This window comes from Chiloscyllium punctatum, chromosome 15 (assembly GCF_047496795.1).
Source record: "Chiloscyllium punctatum isolate Juve2018m chromosome 15, sChiPun1.3, whole genome shotgun sequence".
Classification (NCBI taxonomy): Eukaryota; Metazoa; Chordata; class Chondrichthyes; order Orectolobiformes; family Hemiscylliidae; genus Chiloscyllium; species Chiloscyllium punctatum.
This window is the reverse complement of record NC_092753.1, coordinates 70,554,943-70,571,913: the sequence shown is the minus strand read 5'-3', so window position 1 is coordinate 70,571,913 and position 16,971 is coordinate 70,554,943. Positions and strand designations below refer to the sequence as shown.

The window sequence follows — 16,971 nt, the reverse complement described above, 5'->3', positions numbered from 1 at the left end:
TGCCACGTCAATGGTCCATCCACATCTTCCCATGACCACCACCTGCCCAAGTGTAACAGAGCCTGTGACAGCCATATCAGTCTGTACAACCACTTACAGACTCACCCTGAGAGTGGAAGAGAGTCATCCTCATCAGCGAAGCAAAGCCAAAGATGATTATAATCTCAAAGCATACCTATCCTCTAAATCACTGGAAACCTAACCAACCCCACGCATTTTGGTTGAGTTATGTCAGCTCTCTGAAGGAGTACACTAGCAATCCTAAATAAATGCACTGAGAACAGACTTTCTCTGATCTGGGCTGGTCCATCTTTGGTGTGGAGTTACAAAAATGGGATTTAAAGGGAGACAGCTGATATTTAAATGAACATCTGGCCTTCAGGAACTGCACATGATTGAAGCCCAAAACCAATTCCAGTTCAGCACCCACAAAAGTGCAAAATGTCACGTTTAGAGGGAGGACTTGAGATATTAGATCACTTCTGCCATTTCTGCTGGGTCTTTAACCTCACAAAAATCTAGTCCTGAGAACTATACATATAATCATGTTAATAACTGATTAAGGAAAATGGAGATGGAAACATCACACATTCCCTTCCAATGGTCTGCAGTTCACCAAACCCACACTGGCATAAACTGCAGCAAAGCAAATATAAACTTCTTAGTCTTCAAGTAAATAATTCTCTGTTGGTATTCCTTCGTTAAATGAGACAGACATTTGAATGATTGCAGCAGATGTCTCTGAAAACTTCCATGTCAATCAAGCTTCAGTAATAAAGTAAAATATCTTGCTCCATATGAGGTGTGAGAAGTCTAATGAATTAATCTGGATTCTGATGCAATGTTAAATTTTAAACTTGCTAATTCATTTCACAAGCATCAATAGATATTGCTACATTTTCATAGAATTTCCAGGAAATTTAACAAATGTGACCTGGTGCACCCGCACCAACGTCACTGCTCTTTAGATGAATACAGCTGACCTTCCATTGTAGGCTCTCAAATAAGTTTGCTGTACTTCTGTTTTGAATATTCCATTAAGATAACATTTGTTATCCTTCAATCTTCAGATACAGTCCCTTATTGATGAAATTCCTAGCAATATTAATCAGAGTCTCGTCTATTTCCTGGCTGATTTCTTGATGAGTCTGGGGTTCATCTTATCCAATGCAGGTGCTCTTCAGACAATTAATTCCTGAGTTTCTTTGAACGTATGTTTCATTGATCTTTACATGTGTTGTGAATTCCATGCCAAATAAGTGGATCTGGATTTTGTCCATACTCTTCATTTCTTAAGACTGATGTGATGAATAGATTTAACATCTGCGACTTCCTGATTCTCTGTAATATTTCTACCCAATTATCCCTCAGAGGAACTACCTGGCCTTTTGTACTTTGTTTCATATATCGCTAAAACAAATTCCTTAGATCCTTTTTGCTTCTGTCTACAATCTGGTTTTCTCCTCTGCTCTTATTTCTATTCATTTTGGACATCCTCTACTTAGCTTTGAACCACTGCCAATGTTTAGCTCAAAATTACTCCTGGTGATATGAGCGGATGAGTGCTCATGGATTCTAACACTCTGATTGGCAGTAAGGAAATAGCAGATGTTAGAGGCATCAGGACATTAATCTCAATGTCTGGAAATTGGCCTTGATTTTTGAGAACTTGATTTCTTCATAAAATTCTTTTAAAAAGTGATAATGAACAGAATCCTGAGTTTCCACATTACATATTAGGAATTATTATTTGATGATGGGCTACTATAAGGGTGAGTAAAACCTTTAGTTTAAAACAAAACAAAAAGCAATGGGAATCTTTATATAACATTTTTGCACAAGGTTAGGATGGTACACAGGCTGGAACACTGAAAGTGATTGTGTCAAAACTTCCACCTTAATTTCAAAAGAAAAATATTGGATGAGGAAATATGCCACAGAATTGCATCACTGAAAATATTAGTCCAATTAAGAAATGAGAATTGTATAATGAAAGTAAGTGTGGGTTAAAGGAGGTTGAAGTTGTTGTGGATAAACTTCTGGAGCTCATGATACATGATAATTTTATTGAATACTTGTGAAAAGTGCAAGCTAATTAGCATCACGGCTGAATCTTACATCTTTATAAAATAAGTCTGACTTGCGTAGTGTTTCTTACAGGGTTTGTCACTGCAAGGGCTAGCAAGTTCTCTCACATATCTTAGCAAACATCTCTCATCAATTAACTATCCTAATTCTATAGCATCTCTCACTTCTGATTTCCAATACACCTTACAACACACCACTCCAGGAACAACATGCCACTCTACAAGTATCCTGGAATTCACTGGCCATTCCTTGAGCCCATGCCATCTTTAAAAGTCCTTTGTACATGCAGACAGCTTGCCGATATTTGCGCTGGACCTGGAGACAAAGGAAAATTGGTGCCTTGTTTTGCCAGCAGGGTCCTGAAGGTCGTTCTGGATGGGATGGTACTAAGACAGGACTCCCCCCCCCCGGACCAGCAGCGGAGTCTACGACACCAGACCATGCCAGCACAGTCTGAGAGTGCCATCCACTCAGTTTCAGCCATCTGAAAGAATACACAGCAATATGGAAAGAGGATCAATGTCCTTCTCCAATTCACCAACCTAAGTTCTACCATCTTCTCTCTGATGTTGCACACACTGCTACTGTACCCATCCCCTACCAGTCTCATAGTCTAATACTTTTAATGTTGCCTGCAACATCTTCCCAATTGGTCTCACCAAGCCCGTCAACTCTTGTCACCACTGACTCTACATTCTCTTTGCACCACCCACTCACTCATTCGGCAAACTTCCCCACCTTCATGAACAGTAACTGCTGGGCCATTCATTTTCGTTTCCTATAATACCTGCCTCTATCATTCCTGAAGCCATCCAGCCCACAATATGACAGAAAGAGTTAAGACTGGTAGTCTTCTGCCAGTAATTTGGTTCCTCACCACTTAGGAGGAGAGGATCCTGACTGATTACCCAAGCTCGACTTGCACTGGTATCAGAGGATGCCCTTCACTTGTGGCACAGCAAGACAGCAGTAAAATGAACCTCATATCTCTCGAGGAGCAAAGCATAAAAGGGAAAGAAAACACAAGATAGGGTTTCAAAGAGCTTCCAGGAAGCATCAAATTGAGTGAATGCTACGATAGCGAATTAAGAGACCAGGGATGTAACTTAGTCCGGTTCATCTGATGCTCATGACCCCCTGAGCACACAGTATCCTTCTAGCAGCACTGAAGTGCAGAAGTGTCAGTTAAGTTTATTGGCAGTGTGCCATGAAGGCTTTTAGAGTCAATGTTGCTTGACAATGTTGATTGTCAATGCCCTTGGACGTGGAGTATGTGTGGCAGGAGCCTATGTTTCCTACACTCAGAGTAAGTGGTTATCTGAATTCGCCAGGTATTCTGCTTTGTTTTCCTTCTCTAGTTTTCTCAACACCGAGCTTGTTTAATGGGTTTGTTAAAAAGGGAGTCTGAACATTAAGTTGGTGAGTTGTGCCATTAAAAAGACTTTTAACAAGCTTTAATCCTTGTTCATTGGCATCTTGCTGCTGCCCAGTGAGAATCATGCCATGCTGTTGATGGAAAGCAGAAAAGACGTAGTGAAGGGGCTTTTGCAGTTCAGTGGTAGTTTTTCTACCATTGAGTCAAGAGTCCTGGTGCGGAGTTGAACCATAACATATCTAAACAGGTTGATTAAAAATATCTAAAAGATAGAATGACATGATTGCGATGCTTTGATGTGCCTTGAGGCACTTGTCATCTGATTCTGCCACACAGCTCACCATTGCCCACATTGCTTAGACCCCTATAGGATTCTACCCAATGGGTTAAACAGTCTCCTTCTGCATTATGACCGTTCTATAAAATCATGTCAACTAAATTGGCTTTTGACTTTTCTAACATTTACCATTTGAAAGAATGAAGATTTTGGTCAACAAGATCATGTTTAAAGTCAGTTTTTAGATAATCTCACTTTTCTTCTGAAATTCTGATTGCTTTCAACAGGTACATGTTAATTTTTCTTAGTAATGTTAATTTATATGAATAGATTTAATCCATTATCACTTTGTTTATACAAAGCAATGACACAGAAGTGATTGAAAAAATTATTTGTTATCTGACAATTGTTTGTCTTTCTTTTCATATGTTTTGGCAATTATACTTTCCTGCTCATCATGGCAAAATGTTCTGAATCTCAATGTTGGTTGCCAGGAATAATTTTTTTTTTGAGGACAGGCTGCTGTCTGGCAGGATGTCAAAATGTGGTGCATACTCACAGAATTAGGTTTCATTGACAGCAACAAATATTCCGAGGTCAACCATAATTCAACCAATACTAAATAGCACCTTTCCTCCAAAATAATGTGCCTAAATTCCGAAAAGATCCAATGCAAATTTTTATCGTTTACACACCAAACAATTGTATACTTCCTTTGTTACATTCATCAACTTAGTACAATTTAAACAGTATAGAGCTGCAGCCTCATGGCTCATCAACAAAGGCTCTCCATTTGTTTCACATGAAAGCAAGGGGAAGAGATCTTCACCCCGCTAACTTGCACTTGATTGGAAGCTGGATCCCAGAGAAGAAACAATTGCATTTCCCATCGCTTCACTCTGTCTGAATAATGATTAAGCAAAAATAGATCTTCTGAACAACATTACTTTGGTTTATCCTTTTATCTAAGTGGTTGAAGATTGAACCAAATTGTATATAATGTCTTATCATAACACTCAAACTTCCTAAGGTACTTCCTATGTAACAAATGGAAGTCACCATTGTTACATAGACTTATGCAGGCAGACAAAAGCAGACATTTTGCACACAAGGACCCATGAAAAGCAGTGGTATGTATGATGAGCCAGTGAGTTTGGCGGTGTTGATCGAGTGAAGAACATTGGTTAGAACACCATGTAAACTCCCTTCTCTTCTTGAATAGTACCATGCTATTTTTTAGTATCTATCAAAACCACACTGAGCAGCTGATGGGGCTTCATTTAGTATTGAATCTGAAGGACTGCATCTTTGACAATGCAGCACTCCCTCAGTACTGCACTAAAGTGCCAGCCTAGATTATGTTCTCAAGTCCTGGGGTGGGGCTTGAACCCACAACCTTCCGACTCAGAGGCAAGAATGCTACCAACTGAGCCAAGCTGACAGGAATACTGTACCTCTAAATCTTTCTTGCCCCTGGCCATCAATATTAGATACTGGGGTTGATCTGAAGACAGGCGAACTTTCTGTAATAAATTTAAAAGAAAGCAATTTTAAAAGTCTGAAATTGAATTTTTGGTTTTGTGCACATTGTACCTGAAAAGAAACAGTGAAACTATGGCAAAAGAACAGAAACTGCTGGTGAATCAATCAGAATCTGTTGTAAGTTCATATACTTCATCAGAACTTCAAAGCTAAAGATAACCAAAAACTTAGCACTGATAGGTAAAAAGAGAGAACCAGGAGTGGCAAAGAATCAGCTTGGATTTATGATGTAATTACTGATGGTGAAATTGTTAGGATTTGCCATCATTACATCTCCAAAAGTAACAGCAATGTCTGAAAAAGTCCAGGTGTGTGCAGTCAACACTGGAAATCCACAAGTTGCCATCAGTAATTCTATAGTAACCTATAGGGTGCACTATTGAGTTCCTTCTAGACTATAAATAGATATCATTGAAATGATAGGAATTTGCCCATTTTACATTGTCAGTCTTACTGTAAATCCCTTGAAAATGTTACACTATGTTGAATGGCATGTTATGGGATTTTAAGAGCAAACAATAGACAGTTACTTATGAACAGCCTCACTAGCCCTGAAAAATTAATTTCTCACTTGTGCAAAGTCCACATTTTCTGTTATCAGGTAAAATTCATATTTTTAAAATAATGGGCTGGGTTTTACAGTCAATAATGAAGGCAGGAAGCTTGCTGACCTCAAAAGAAAATTGCTCACAAGGATCTATTGATCCCTGTGATACATCTCTCCCCTTTACTAATGTCAGTTTGAACCAGGAACCAGGTCAAGGGAGTCCAGCTGCAATGGAGTTATCAAACAGGTAAGCCACTGATTACACTGAAGTATTCTCATGGACAAAAAGAACCAAGAAGAAAAGACTGAATCTTGTCACTTTTATTTTAAGACATACTGTGACATAAATGATTGAAACATCAGACTAAAGTTGAAGCTAAACTTTTAAATAAACTTATTTTAAATAAGTTTATTTAATTGAGGATTGTTTTATCATAATGTCACAATGAATGATGTAAAATGACTTTTTTGAGGGCTAATCAGTGGGTCTAGCAGTAATTCTGATAATAGAGTGCTGTTAAAAAAAACTCCAGTAAATAAGTTACAATAGTTTCCAAGAGGGTTTATAGTGAGACTACTAGTGTGACAGTGGCTGTTCTTTTCAGTTCAATCATTTGGAATTGCTTGTATTCTAGGGTCCTGAACAGCATATTCTCTGGAAAAACAGTTTCACTGACAGAAACTTCTTGATTACATAGGAACATAGGAACATAGGAACAGAAGTAATCCATTCAGCCCCTTGAGCCTGTTCCTCCATTTAATTGATCATGGCCTGTCTGTGGCTTAATACCATATACCTTGTCTTTTGCTTATATCTCTTAAGACCTTCACTTAACAAAAACAAACTCTCAGATTTAAAACTAAACAGCAGACTTAGCAGCAGCTGCCATTTATGGATGAGAATCAATACCAGCCTATGTGTAAAAGCACTTCCTAACACGTCCCCTGAATAGTCTGGTCCTTTTTGTTTTTGACTATGCCCCCTAGAATACCCGAATGGCGAAACTAGTTTATCTTTATCTTTCCTATCTTCTCCTGTTAATATCTTGAAGACTTTAGTTAGATAACACTCCAATCCCCCAGCTAGCATTCCATGAGCTTTCTGATTATTTTCTGCACCTGTTTATGGCAGTTTAACGATCTATGTACCTGAATCCCTCAATCTCTTTGGACATTCACAGTATTTATCTTCATACCACCCAGAAAGTAACCTGATCTATTCTTATTCAGTCCAAAATGATTAACTCATGCTTTCTAACATTGAACTCCATCTGCCATAGTTTTGCCCACTAGCCTAGTCTATCAGTATCCCTTTATAATTGTATGCTATCATCTACACCGTCTACAATGCTACCTAACTTTATGCCATCAGAAAATTTGGATATATGACATTCTATGCCATTACCCACGTTGTTCATGAATAAAATGAATAATTGAGGCTCTAACACAGATCATTCTTGGACACCACTGGTCACATCTTGCCATTTTAAGTATCTCTCCATTATCTGTACTTTGTGTTACCTGCCATTCAATAATTACACAGCCATGTCAGTATTTGGCCTTCAATTCCAAGTTCTATCTTGGTTAATAGTCTCTTATGTGGGACTTCAACAAATGCCTTCTGGAAGTCCACATAGTTAACAACCATAGACATTTCCCTGCCTAATAGGTTAGTCACCTCTTCAAAAAAATTCAATGAGATTTGTCAGGCATGACCTTCCTGTCATGAATCCATGCTGGTTCTCCATGATTAACTGAAAATGTGGTGGTGTTCAGTTACTCTGATCCTGTCAACCCCTGTATCTAGAGAACTCTAAATTCCCACACTTAATTGCATATTTGTGGACTCCATAAGGCGCTATTAGTTCCAGAGATGTATTTACTAGTGCAAAATATGGGCAGGTGTGTATGATATTTTTATGATATGTTTTTGCAACTATCATTCATTATACCTTGTATAAATTAAATGAAAGATGAAAAAAAATGTTACTTTCTAATTTGCTATCTTTGAGAAGACTACAATGTTAGTGGCCACTAGCACTGTTTGATGGTATCTGTTTTACTGAACACATGGAGGTTCCTCTGACTTGGCACCAGGTTAAAATTGGCATCGGTAAAGCAAAAGTCCATGCCACTAACATCACTAGGGCAGATTTCTTGGAAGTTGGTGGTGAGTGCTGTTTTTTTGCCATTCCTGACCACAAATATTGTGCCAACAAATACTCTAACCACAATGAAGAATTTAAAAGGGAAGCATGATGAGCAAACTGCTTAATTTTTGAAAAAAAAAACTTGATGATCATATGGAATATAATACATCCTCCTTTTGTTTAACTGCCACAATCTTTCATTTAATCTAACATGAAACAATTTGCAGACTATTGCACCTGATTAATGTCTACCAAAGATATCACAGGCCGGTCTCACAATAAGGTTGAATCTGAAGGAATGCACCTCTGACAATGCAGAACTTCATTAGAACTGAATATATATTAAAGCTAATATATAAAGCTAATATTAAAACTAAATATGTATATATTATGTTCTCATGATGAGGCTTGAACCCTCAGTCTTCTGACACCGAGGCAGGGCTTCTAATTTGTTTCTGTCCTTGCCTCAATTTTATTAACAAACTTGCTTATCTTTTAGCTTGCAGTTCTGATAAAGCATATACAGGAGACCTTTTCTCTACACAGATGCTGATTAATCTGCTGAACCTTTCAGCTTTTTCTGTTTTTCATTTCAGATTTCCACCACCTACAGTTATTTTTCTTTGAATTGACAACGTGATCTCAATGAATCAAAACAAACAAAAGTTTAGGATTTACATGCTTTGAATTTCTTTATAAATCCAGCTGGATGAATTGGGTTCCCAACAAAATAATAGCTGAGGTACCTGCAAAATCTAATGATATTGTTGTTGCAATGCGCTGGATTCTATCATGGACAGCAGAAATTTTCAGAATTTATAAATTAATACAGTTTAAGGTCACCATATGCTGTAGTCTGCATGTTAATTTGTGCATGCTAGTATGACCATTATCATCTCTACCATTATCTTGAGTCATGGAACTATATCCAGAAAAACTGGGTGTTATTTTTCAGTGTTAGAACATTATTTTGCATTAGTTACAAAGTTCAAACTGAATATAGATGGTAGCTTTTTGTTTTGTAATAAAGGAAAGCAAGAGGATGATGCAAATGAAAGGCAAAAATTAAGATTAGATTTTGAGCAAAATGCAGTTTGTTGACAATGCAATAACACATTACGTAAGCTCATGCTGCATAAGCTCCACATCAGAAATTTTAATTGAATAAGACAAACCATCTAGCCATTCTAATTAAACTAACATGTTATTCAGTGGATTAACTCTGGTTGTCCTTTAACACAAGGACAGAATTTTGGCATCAAGCTTGGTATTCATGTATCTGACTTCTACAAGAACACAAAAGTACTATTATATATGCTGCCAATGAACTTTCTAAAATTTCTATTTGTTTTTAACTTACTTCAAACACTGACAGACTCTGCTTTTCTCTCTGAGACTTAATATTAAGTTACTGTGGGTACCTGTCATACCGAAAACAGCATATAGATTTCTGTTTTGTTCAATGTTTTAACTGGATTTTGTAAAGCAATCTGAAGAGATATAGACAGTGATTTACATGAAGATATTTTTCCCTTTGTCAATCCTCTCCTTGCATTACAGGACACATAACTAATGTGACATTTAATGTATGTTTCCCAATATCATATATCATAATTTAGAATTGATCCACTCTTGCATCATTACCCACAATTCTATATATGTTCTCCCAATCACCAAATCAAATGCAAACCTCAGTACAATTCTAAAAGTATAAAACTATTCTATACTAACATTCGCATCTTCAACCTGAGGAAAATATATCTAAGCATGGTTGTACACCACGATATTTGGGTTAAAGTGCATGCAATAAGATGCAAACTCCAAGCAACTACACACACAAACACAATTTAAAAATAAAGCTTGTAATCCCATCATTTTTCAGCCATATTATGTTTTATTAAAATATTTTAAAATATCAAAGAACTCTATTAGTAATTGGAGAAAACTGATTTCCTCCTTAAGCTAACATCATGCATATCTTTTATCAGCTCCAAACAAAAAAATTGGTAGTTAAGGTAACTAGTGCCCCAGCAAATAACAACAGAATTTATTGGGAACAATATAAAAACACTATCGTAGAGAAAGGATCTGATCTATGTTTTTGTTCATGCAGTATTCAGATTTTACATTTAAAGTAATTGTCATGAGGGTTGAATTTCGTAGCAAATATTTTTTGGGTCAAAAGTACAAGTTTTATACAATAAATATACAACTGAAAGCCAGGTTTAATTCAAATTTTATTTTTGAATAGAAGAATAATCTTGAGCTCTGTCAATCAATCTTTAGTTGAAACCATTGTATTTATTAGATTAATACAATTCATATATTTCATGTTCAGTCAGCATAAAAGGCTGTATGATCCTAATGATGCAACATAAATCAGTAATTATTGTGATCTTTGTGGTTAAAGTGGTTGTTTCTTTGAAAAGAATGTATTCTCAATGCAGTGCATTGAATATTCTTAACATTTTAGGAATGTTAGGTAAGATATTTTTCATATGTTTTATCTTAGTTTCTTACCTTTCCCCAATTATTAACAATGATCAAAGCCAATCTCAGTACAGATCTTAATGGATATAATTTGATTGTACTGTTATGAATTCAGGAAACGATTGACAATCCTGCCAAGTTAAAGTTTTAAGAATGGGGATAGTATTCTTCAGTGTTTGAATATAATTTTCATCAATCATGTAGCTACTGGGAACTTTGGATTAGACGTTGGCCATTTATATTTGATCCAGCAATGTTGACTGATGCCACGTAGAAACATTCTGAATTGCTCAATCTCACCACTCACCTTGATGAGCTCATAGTTTCAAGACTCATTACTCATTTCCTCCTGTACTTCTTCCAAGGCCTTGCAGAGCTACAATTGTTAGATATGTCCCTAAAGCATTACATACCCTGAGTATTGCCAGGAACAGTGGAAGATAAGTGACCACCTGGTGATTGTGTCTCAAGTTCTGTAGAAGACAAAAAGAGAAAACAAAGATAGTACAGTCACATATTTTTAAATGAAGAGATGAATTGATACAGAAATAAGGGTATGAATGTTCATAATTGCAAATTTCTAATGAAGCACACTGCCATCAATAAAATTCACACTTAACCAGTACAAAAATGTCCATTGATCAGGTTCTGTAGTATATCATATCATGTCACATTGCTTTCCTCAACCTGGAGGTACTATATGAGTACAGAACACCAACATGAAAAATACATTACGAAACATCTCCTGAATCTAAGGTAATTACAATTGATCTAATTTGGAAAATCGGAAGCATGTGGAATACAAATGAATCATATTCAAATGATCATCTGTCCAAGCCATCTAATTTATTTTGCCTACTTGTTTGTGGCACTTGACTTTTTTCATGTTTTGACATTGCAATGCCAGCAAAATTTAATAATCATGCAGTATGCCTAAAATACTTAATCTCATGCAGTTTATGGTTGATCTCTGGGACTCTCAGAAATTCCAATGCAAATTTATTCCATTTATTCGATTGTTAAGGCAGAGTGCCACAATGTGCTTACACATAAACTAGTCGGTAGAAATTCAAAAGAAAACCACAGCAATGATACCAGTTATAAAGTCTGCAAACTACAAAAATAGCATCGTTTTACTTAATTGTGAAAGTTATTCTAAGCTAAAACTCATTTTGAAACAATTTTGTTTCATACTCATTAAGAGTGTTTCTGATAGCAAAAATAAGGAATTAAAAATTGCAGACCCAATTCATTCAAATCTTGAAGCACAAAACAAAGGCATTCTTTTTTCTTGAATCTTAATAAAAGGCACAGGACAACATTATTTTCAGTATAGACTTTATATTCAACAAACCCAGCTATTTTAGGCTTTAACTGCCTTGAGATACACCAATTGTGCCATTCCTGTACTATCCTTAATAAGCCACTGACAATTGAAGGAATTCTACTAAAATCTGAAAATATGTGTCAAACTCTCCGTGAAGCTGAGCACCACGACCATATGTCATTAGTCAGACATTTTATTGAACCTTTCAGAGTGAACAAAGTTAAAAATCACACAACACCAGGTTATAGTGCAACAGGTTTAATTGGAAGCACACTAGCTTTCGGAGCATCGCTCTTCATCAGGTGGTAGTGGAGGGCTCAATCCTAACACACAGAATTTATAGCAAAAATTTAGTGTGATGTAACTGAAATTATACATTGAAAAATTGATTGTCTGATAAGCCTTTCCATCTGTTAGAATACAGTGATAGTTTCACTTCTTTCATGTGTAAATTACAAAACCTTTTTTTTTTAAAAAGTTGCATTCTCAGGTTAGCTGTTAACAATGGTGATAGCGAGACAATATGTTGAAGATGTTGGCCCCCTATGTTCTCTGTCTATGACCTGATGTTTAGATTGATTCTAATCTAAAAAGTGAGTTAACTGAGTTTACATGAATTCATGCAGTTTTTGAGCTCAGAGTTCTACATGAATGCATGCAGTTTCTACATCACGTTTCTACAGGAATGCAGGCAAGTTTTCAATGTATAATTTCAATTACATCACACTATAAATTTTTGCTATAAATTCTGTGTTACGATCGAACCCTCCACAATCACCTGATGAAGGAGCGTCGCTCCGAAAGCTAGTTTGCTTCTAATTAAACCTGTTGGACTATAACCTGGTGTTGTGCGATTTTTAACTTTGTACACCCCAGTCCAACACCGGCATCTCCAAATCATTTCAGAGTGAAAATTGCTTGCTCAAAGTGCCAGATGATAAAAGGTGTGACAAAGACATGGGCATTTAGGACCTACATGAACGATGGGACCAATTTAAAGATTCTGAAATAAACAGAGGCAGGACTAAGAAGGAAACTGGAGATTAAACTCATGTAAAATTAAGAGACGAAGAAAAATAAAGTAAGGGCACAAATATTGGCTTAAGGAAGAGAATAAATTTTAACACGTTGATACTTTAAAAATCTTGAACAATGTAGCGATGAATGAGATTAAGTCATTATCGTAATCCAATTTCCAAGCTAGAGAAATTGATTGGTATCGCATTAACATTTGTCATAGCATCAAAAGTGTACTTACATACTTAGTTACCATGTTTTAACTTTGTTGTTATTAACTTCATGTTATTGAGCAATTATCAAGCAAATCCAGCTAGTTCTGTAAAATAATGACTCAGGGGGAAATACCATCATACAAAGTAAATGGAATAGTAATGTAAAGCAACCAGCATGTTTGGGAGATTTGCAATTTACGGCGGGAGCTCTCCTTGCCTTGAATTTGCTGAATTTACTCAGTATCAAAAACATGGCGACTTTAACACACGACTATTTTCTGAGCAAGTATTTAAGAATGAAAAAGTTATGAATAACTTTTTGTTTAAAAGTGAATGTGAGGCATCTACTGAAAAATCATCCTAAACTTGTTTTTTTTTGGTTATTGTAGTTGGCTTGATTCTGTGCTGAAACATAGCTTGCCACACCTGGCAGAGGATAAAAGCAAAAAATGGTTGGCAAGTAGAAATGTCTATCACATCAAAGTGTTTCATCAACTTTGGTATTCTGGATGTATAATGTTTGAAACTTAAGTTGCAGCCAATTATTTCTGACAAGTATTTTGTTGCTTTTATCCTGAAAATATCCTGCAGTAATCATTTCAAGTTATGAATTAGCAGAATTAGAAGACTGAGAGGCAACTAACTGAGACATATAAGATAATCAGAGGTTTAGATAGGTTGGACAGTGAGAGTCTTTCTCCCTGAATGGCGATAGTAAGCATGAGGGGACATAGCTTTAAATTGAGGGGTGATAGATATAGGTCAGATGTCAGAGGTAGTTTCTTTACTCAGAGAGTAGTAGGGGCATGGAATGCACTGCTTGCAACAGTCACAGACTCACCAACTTTAATGCAGAAGTGGGTACTGCAGATGCTGGAGATCAGAGTCTAGATTAGAGTGGTGCTGGAAAAGCACAGCAGGTTAGGCAGCATCTGAGGAGCAGGAAAATCGATTTTTCGGGCAAAGGCCCTTCATCAGGAATGATTCCTGCTCCTTGCCAACTTTAAGGGCAGTTAGATGGTCATTGGATAGACATATGATGAGAATGGAGTAGTGTAGGTTAGAGGGGCTTCAAATTGGTTCCACAGGTTGGCGCAACATCAAGGGCCAAAGGGCCTGTACTGCGCTGTAACGTTCTATGTTCTAAAAAGTTGTCCAGTGTAAGACCCTTAACAACAGACTGCTGTTAACGGGACAAGATCAATCTAAAGAGAACTGAACTTCAGTGAATATAAAAGACAAGAGACAAACGGGCATTTATGCTCGTGTTATTCTCATCAGCATTATAATACGTGGACTCTATACTGACATTCTGAAAAGTGAGGTGACAATGGATAAAGTATTTTACTTTGGTACTTGTATTCTTAATTCTTTGAAGAAATCCATTAGATAGTGTTTTTCAGACCCAACTTCTTTAGTCTTTCAAATGACCAACCAAGATCTCCAAAGACAATACTGAATACATCAATCCTACTACTCTAGGAATTTCTTACATACTGCACCATTTATTGTTTTCAGTAAGTTTAGTGGAGGAATTTAATGTTGCCATCTACCAATTGGAGAAGTGATAGAAAAGCCAATTGCTCCTGAGGTGGGGAGCACAACCAAAGGAAGTTCTTCTCAGGCACGTAATTGGCAGTGTCAGACCCTGGCAGCAGATATTTCAAATAGCTGCTGGCCAACCATAGGCTGGATGGTCTCCACTGTCAGTAGTACCACCTCAAGGCTTGTAATGCTGCAACAGTTTCACCAGGAATCCTTGCTGGATCCAGGACTTGGGTAAGAGGGTGGGGTGAAAGTCACTAGTTCAGCAATTTGCCCTTTTCGCATGCCAAGTCTCTTGATCGGGGACACAGTGTCTGACAACCAAACAGGATTTGAAGAACATTCTTTGGGAGCCATGGGAGAGCTGAATGACTCCCATTTAATCCCTGAGCCACAAATAAATTCCATTGGACTCTGGGTTAATTGATGTCCTTTGACTCATTAAGGAAACCCAAGTGGATGACTGTCCTACATGAGTCCTTTTCCACCTCAGTTTCATCATGGAAGGTTTTGTGCTATTTCCAAGAGACTGCTGTGCGGCCTCTCCCGTGATTAAATATGCATGGTTGCTGCACTTCCCACCACAAGAGGCTGGATTAAATTCTGTCCACAGATTTCAAAAAAGTGCATTAGGTCACCATAGTCCATTTATATTTATTTGTTAGGAGCCTATGAAGATAATGTTCCTTGAAGTAGAATACTGTGTGTTCTCTGGCTGATTCACCGTGTTTGAGAATTATTGCTGAGAATTATTTTCAAAGAGCTTATAATTTCCTGTAACTGGCTGTATGGTTTCAGCTTTCCCAGTAATTAGCACTACATCCATTTCTGGAAGGCAATTCAAGAAGGTTACATCAGTTTATTCAGCAGTTGTGAGCTGAATGGATTTTCTTCAGCCTTCTTTTCATACTTACACTTTTAATTTCAGTCATTTACGGGAAATAATACTTGTAAATGACTGCAAGTATGTTTTGAAATTTGATGTTGCAATACTTTATAACCTGCTGCTGAAAGAATTTAGGTATGGCTTACGAAATTTGTAGGCAGTGATGATGTATGACCTTTCTCACAAACACCCTGGTGGCAGGGCAGTTAGATTAACTTTGCTTAGCTGGGATATAACAGGGCTGTAGAACACAGGAACCAAGAAGTGCTATTTTTATGAATGTAATCATTTTTTAACAGTTTATAAGGTTACAGGTCACAGTAACAGAAATGAAACTTTGGCATCTAAAGTAGATGCCTGGAATCACTCATCTACAGTAATTGTTGAAAATGATTCAGATGTAATATCCCCAACCTTGATAAGCTCAAAATATATCTTTATCTTGACACAGTGATGTAAAATAGTACAAGAACCAAGCTCGACATTTTCCTTCTCTTCAACAGGATTTGTTTCTATTCTTCCCTCACCCTCCCAGTCATTGAAATCCTCTTCCTGGCGTTCATCATCTTATAAGTTCATATCTCTAACAGGCTCTTACCAATTTTTACAGATGCATCATAGAAAGCCTGCTTTCTGGATGTATCACAGCATGGTATAGCAACTGCACTTCCAAAAACTGCAAAAAAAACTACAGAGTTATAAACACAGACCAGTCCTTCACACAAACCAGGAGAAAGTGAGGACTGCAGATGCTGGAGGTCAGAGCTGAAAATGTGTTGCTGGAAAAGCGCAGCAGGTCAGGCAATATCTAAGGAGCAGGAGAAGGGCTCATGCCCGAAACGTCGATTCTCCTGCTCCTTGGATGCTGCCTGACCTGCTGCGCTTTTCCAGCAATACATTTTCATCACACAAACCAGCCTTCCATCCACTGATGTCTATATTTCTCACTGCCTCGGGAAAGCAACCAACATAGTCAAACATCTCTTCCACCCTGGTTATACTCTCTTCCACCTTTTTCCATTGGGCTGATGATACAAAAGTTTGAATATGTGTAAGAACTGATTCAGGAAAAGCTTCTTCCCCACTGTTATCAGACTTTTGAATGGACCTCTCAAATGTTAATGTTGATCTCTCTCTCTGCATCTTTTCTGCGGCTGTAACACTGCATCTGCCCTCCGTTCTGCTACCCTGATGCAATTTTTGCCTGTATAAGCACACAAAACAACACTTTTCACTGTATCTAGCTACATGTGACAACAATAAATTGAACTCCAAAGTTTTATTCCACATAAACTATACTGCTTTTACAACTCCACTGCTCAGAGCCTACCTCTTACTAACACTGTTATCAAAATCATTGGATTCAAAATCCTCACACTTAGGTACAAATGTCTTGATATCTTGGTCCAATTTGCCCTCTCCAACTCTCATTCCTGCACAGCCATATCTACCTCTCATTGTTCAAACTCTAGTCACCTTTGTAAATTCCTCACTCCCTGAATCATTTATGGA

At 37.2% G+C, this 16,971-nt stretch overlaps 1 protein-coding gene across 1 annotated transcript in view; it reads right to left on the bottom strand.

Annotated features, from left to right (window-relative positions):
• The window catches only part of abi3bpb (ABI family, member 3 (NESH) binding protein b), a 330,661-nt gene that overhangs the window by 45,877 nt on the left and 267,813 nt on the right, over positions 1-16,971 (bottom strand). Inside the window, exons 50-51 of the mRNA XM_072585416.1 lie at positions 10,883-10,942; positions 5,195-5,263 (exon numbers count right to left, since the gene is read on the bottom strand). Of these exons, the coding sequence (XP_072441517.1) occupies positions 5,195-5,263; positions 10,883-10,942 (129 nt within the window). The remainder of the gene's footprint in view (positions 1-5,194; positions 5,264-10,882; positions 10,943-16,971) is intronic.